Source organism: Solanum tuberosum, unplaced genomic scaffold (assembly GCF_000226075.1).
Source record: "Solanum tuberosum cultivar DM 1-3 516 R44 unplaced genomic scaffold, SolTub_3.0 scf00329, whole genome shotgun sequence".
Lineage (NCBI taxonomy): Eukaryota > Viridiplantae > Streptophyta > Magnoliopsida > Solanales > Solanaceae > Solanum > Solanum tuberosum.
The window spans coordinates 692,894-698,482 of NW_006239250.1; the positions used below are offsets into that span (position 1 = coordinate 692,894).

General features: G+C 35.4%; 1 protein-coding gene and 1 pseudogene across 1 annotated transcript; one reads left to right on the top strand and one right to left on the bottom strand.

The window, feature by feature from the left end:
• Positions 1-226: 226 nt before the first annotated feature.
• Positions 227-1,731, bottom strand: LOC107063266 (uncharacterized). Its single transcript, XM_015314912.1, has 2 exons — positions 1,723-1,731; positions 227-784 (listed from the first exon to the last, which is right to left on the bottom strand). The coding sequence occupies exon 2, from the start codon at positions 782-784 to the stop codon at positions 227-229; it is 558 nt and encodes a 185-aa protein (XP_015170398.1). The 5' UTR covers positions 1,723-1,731.
• A 25-nt stretch (positions 1,732-1,756) lies between these two features.
• LOC102600637 (probable disease resistance protein RXW24L) lies at positions 1,757-4,627 on the top strand (annotated as a pseudogene).
• Positions 4,628-5,589: the final 962 nt, after the last annotated feature.

The window sequence follows — 5,589 nt, forward strand, 5'->3', positions numbered from 1 at the left end:
CTTAACTAAAAACTATATACCTCAAAGTTATTAAACATCGCCTGGTATATACTATTTGGAATCTCACTCCAAGAGTGATAAGCATATGTATAGAGTCTTCTAACACAATCTTTTAAATCCCGAGCAACATCCTTTGTAGGATGCCACATGCAAAACACATAATAAATATGTTAGTTCATGAATAATATATTAAAGTTTAAGAAATAAATAAAATAAACTAACAAACTTACGATGATCCATCCGGCTCAATCATGACTCTACCAAGTCTGTCCTTTTGGCCAGGAGCTAGAGCATGCATCGTATCATCTGGTGTAGCACTAGGTCTAGCTGTAGATGAGGGTGATACATCAGGATGCACAAAACGCTGAGTCAATGGAGGCGTACTGGCCATAGCATCTGACTGCTCGCTACTAGAATCTCCAATCCTCATGGCAGATAACTGAGGAGATGTACCTGTGGGAGATTGAGTACCTACCGATAAGGGTCGTGCTCGATGAATAGCCTGTAAAGGTAGGTCCTCGTAGCGTCGTGAAGGCAATGTCTGTGAAGTAGAAGAAGCACCGACTGGTCGACAATAATTAGGATAATATTGCCGAGGATCCGCCGTACCAAACGGAACAACAAATAAATAAGTATCATGGCTGATGCGCTTTGGCGCAGAAGAAATAGATCCTGCAATATCCTCAGGATCTATGGGTCTCCTAGACTTCTTCTTTTTAGCATGTTTAGTCTGGCGAACTCCAAGATGCTCGCGATGTCTATCACTGTCACCGCCTGATGACATCTGTATGCAAATTTACATGTATAATATATATAAAAATCATAAATTAAATAAAATTAGCAAAATACACTAACTTACATATATATACTAGCTAGCTTTCATTCTACACTATTCCTCCTCGCTTGTTTCAATTCTATCATTCTCCCCTTCTTATTCCTCAGTTGTTTCATTTTCACTATCGTCCCATTCTTCGTCATCAAATTATTCATTTTCCTCATTCTCAGATATTTCTTCCTCAACATTCAGTATCTCATCATCAGATACTTCTTCTAATATGTGTTGAGGATGTTGTAGAGTGTGGTTTCCAATTCAACATCAACTTGTTGTTGAACAATTGCAACATCATTTTGATACGCCACATCTTAAGACATTGACAATTTCAATTCTTTCCACATGCTTACTTTTTATAACAACCCACCAATCAGCTTTGTCTCTACACAATGGATATGGATCGTAATACACTTGTTTAGCATTTTGTGCAATGATAAAAGGATCATAACTTCTGTATTTTCTAGTGTGCTTAACTTCAATTATATTATGTTGATGGTTCACCTTTGTGCCTCTATGTGATGGGTCAAACCACTCACACCGAAACAATACAATCTTCTTCTTAGGCCAACCTGAATACCTCACTTCAATAATCTCATGAATGACACCATAATATTCAATAGTTTGGCCGGTACCATCAACATCACTTTGTATGTAGACACCACTATTATTTGTTTTCCTGTTCCTAGAAACATCTTCAGTTTGAAACTTAAAACCATTGACACAATACTTATTCATTGTCAGTACTTGAGATTCAGGTCCAAGTGCTACTTCTTTCACTAATTGCAAATGTTGGACACTTGCGTAAACCTACGTGATTGTTATTTCAAGTAATATAATTTAGTATAACATGAATAAATAATATATTAAATACTTAGTGATTGCATACTTACATAGTTCCTCAGCCAGTTGGAAAATTTTGTATAGATGGCTTCATTACCCCATGTGTTTACAAACAAGCTGACCATTTTACATTCAAGTATTTCGTTAGTTAATGAACACTTATTAGTATGTAATTTGATAACATATTTTTAACACTTACTTGACATATGGTTGAATCTCTGGACAATTAAGCAAAAATATGTGTCACAGCTAATTGCATTTCCATATCAGTGAAGCCTCGTTTTCCACGCTTTTTAGATCCTCGACCATTTTTGATTAAAAATTGATATCGGTGGAAATAAATGATCAATATCGCCTTCATCATTGCGATTGGTCCTGTTTCTCCTACATGACACATCATCACCAAAGTAATAAGAATAAAAATCACCAATTTCTCTCCCAATATGACCTTGAACAATTGATCCTTCGATCCTTCCCCTTTGTTAATCGTTTGCTTGGAACTGCCAATTTTTCTGCATGTATATATATGTTAATAAAAGACTTGGTGAATATATATAACTTAGTGAATATTTCAAATGGATACCTCTCAAATGGATACATCCATCTTGTTTGAATCGGACCTCCGAGGTGGGCCTCTTGTACAAGGTGAATTGGAAGATGCTCCATCACATCAAAGAAACCACATGGAAATATCTTCTCCAACTTAGTAGTAGTAACAAGAATATTTTCTTCCATCCTGTCTAAACTACTCTCCAATAACTTTCCAGAACACAAATCTTTTTTTAAAAAAAAGACTTATCTCTGTGACTAGTTTCCATATCCTTTCGGGAAGATGGCTAAAAGCGATAGGAATTACAGTTTCCATGAACACATGACAATCATGACTTTTCATACCTATCAATTTTCCTTCATTCATATCTGCCCACTTTCCTAAATTCGAAGCATAGCCCTCCAGCATCCTCAAATTTTTAACCCACTCAATAATTTCACGTTTGTCATCTAATGTGAATGAAAAACTGCCTTTGGGCTTAACAAATTAAGTTCAAGTTCTAGTTAAGTTAATCAAAATTAAGTTTATGTTAATTCCTAATTAAGTTTTCAAGTTATTATAAATTAATTAAGTTTAATAAAGTTCTAATTAATTTATATTAAGTTCAAATTAATTAAGGTCAATAAGATTTTCAAGTACTACAAAATTCTAATTAAGTTCAAATAAAATCCAAGTTCTAATAAGAATAAAGAACAGAACATGCGTGGAACAGAGTACTTGAGAGTATGGGCCATAAAGTTCAAGCTGGATGTGCTAAGGTATTGGCTCTGAGTTACAATGATTTGCCTATTGCATCAATGCCATGTTTCTTGTACTTCGGCCTTTACCCTGAGGACCATGAAATTCGTGCTTTTGATTTGACAAATATGTGGATTGCTGAGAAGTTGATAGTAGTAAATAGTGGTAATAGACGAGAGGCTGAGGATTTGGCGGAGGATGTCCTGAATGATTTGGTTTCTAGAAACTTGATTCAACTTGCCAAAAGGACATATAATGGAAGAATTTCAAGTTGTCGCATACATGACTTGTTACATAGTTTGTGTGTGGACTTGGCTAAGGAAAGTAACTTCTTTCACACTGCGCACGATGCATTTGGTGATCCCGGCAATGTTGCTAGGCTTCGAAGGATTACATTCTACTCTGACAATGTCATGGATGAGTTCTTCCGTTCAAATCCAAAGCTTGAGAAGCTTCGTGTACTTTTCTGTTTCACAAAAAACCCTTCCATATTTTCTCATCTAGCTCATTTTGACTTCAAATTATTGCACACATTGGTTGTAGTCGTGCCTCGATATCTTAAAGAAAATGTCACTATCCCAAGCAAATTTGGGAACATGACTTGCTTACGCTATTTGAGATTGGAGGGGGATATTTTTGGAAAACTGCCAAATAGTATTGTCAAGCTCACACGTCTAGAGACCATAGATATTGATCGATATGGATTCATTCAACTTCCTTCTGGTGTTTGGGAGTCTAAACAATTGAGACATCTTTGTTATACAGATTATGGACAAGCATCTAACAATTGCTTTTCTATAAGTCCATTTTACCCAAACATGTACTCATTGCTTCCTAATAATCTACAAACCTTGATGTGGATACCTGATAAATTTTTTGAACCGAGATTATTGCACCGATTGATCAATTTAAGAAAACTGGGTATACGGGGAGTGTCTGATTCCACCGTTAAGATATTATCAACATTTAGCCCAGTGCCAAAGGCCTGGAGATTCTGAAGCTCATGTTTTCCAGTGACCCGAGTGAGCAATAAACTTGTCATCCTATCCAAATATTGTTAAGTTGCATTTGTGTGTTGACAGAACAATGGCCTTGAACTCTGAAGCATTCCCTCCAAATCTCGTCAAGCTTACTCTTGTCTACTTTATGGAGACCGTTATCTACTGGCAGTGCTTAAGACATTGCCCAAATTAAGAAAACTTAAAATGGCTGCCTGCAGGTATAATGAAGAAAAGATGGATCTCTCGGGCGAGGCAAATGGTTATAGCTTTCCGCAACTTGAAGTTTTGCATATTCATGTCTACTTAATTGCAGGGATGCATTTAAGAGATTTTCTGTTTAACAAACGACCCTTGCATCGTTGTACTTCATCTCTTATGGCTTCAAATTATTGCAAGTTTTGAATGGTTTGGAATATTTGCTTCATAGGAAACATGAGATGCTTATGCAATTTCAAATTGGAGGGCAGAGCTCTGTTCGCGTCGTCAAGCTCAAACATGCAGAGACCTTAGATATTGGGCATAGCTATATATGTTTTTGGGACTTGAAACAATAGAGGCATCTTTGTATTATAAAGTATAGTGATGTATATCAAGACATGTAGTACTACTTTTGTAGAGGCTCATTTCTTCTTACAAACTCTGCTCTGGACACACATATTAACACAATGTTCTGCTAAAATAATGATGTTATTATGTTACAGTCTTTCCAAGGAATTATTAGCTTCTGCATAACACTCATATTATTTAGATCCAACACAAAGATCTCATCAATGTATTAAGAATGACCAGAAAATCACCAATACGCATATTGTGATTTCTTGTGAATTGGATTTAAAAACAAAATCGTGCTGGGGTCTAGTTCGGTGTTTGTCGGTGACTGATTTAGATTTTGAGTGGCTGTTTTGTAGTGGTTTAGATGGTTGTTTGGTGGCTAATGGGTTTGTCGGAAAAGAAGAGGGAATGACGTTGTGGAGGTGGGTTTGTGGTGGTGATGGGTTGGTTGTTCTTCGCTGGAGAAGACAAAGAAAATTGTGATATAAATTCAAATGAATGATTTTTTCGGTGAGATTAGAGATGCAGTGGATAGGATTTAGTGATAAAGAAGATATAATTATTAGAGAATTTAATAATTAATTAGGAATTAATTAATGTACAATAGAGTTAACAAAAGAAAAGCTATTCTAATAAAGAAAAGAAAAAGAATATAAGGAATTATAAAATCTGAAATGGCACTGACATGTGGCAGTGAGTTAGTACACCACATACTTAGGAATTTTTTACCAAAATAAGCCATTACTAAAGCCAATTCACCAAAATAGTACATTTTTCTGAAATTTTACGAAAATAGATAAACGTGGTTCACAGTAATGTTTTAGGCATTCAATGATAAAACCATAAAAGTTGACGGCTAATAGACAATAAAACATGACTGTCAATAACGTTTTAGAATTCATTACCACATTTTAGAGCTACACTCATAGTGCCATTTTATATTTCGTTAGTTTGTTATTTTTTGTTAGTATTTTTGTTAATTTTTTTTTTTTTTTTTGCTGAAGACGACATTCTCCAACACACAACATTGAACATCAAGCAATAATATATGACTACTAGTGACCAACATGAGTTGT

What these genes read in the sequence shown, in the direction of transcription:
- LOC107063266 (XM_015314912.1), bottom strand. Translation starts at nt 784, where the DNA reads ATGTCATCAGGCGGTGACAGTGATAGACATCGCGAGCATCTTGGAGTT.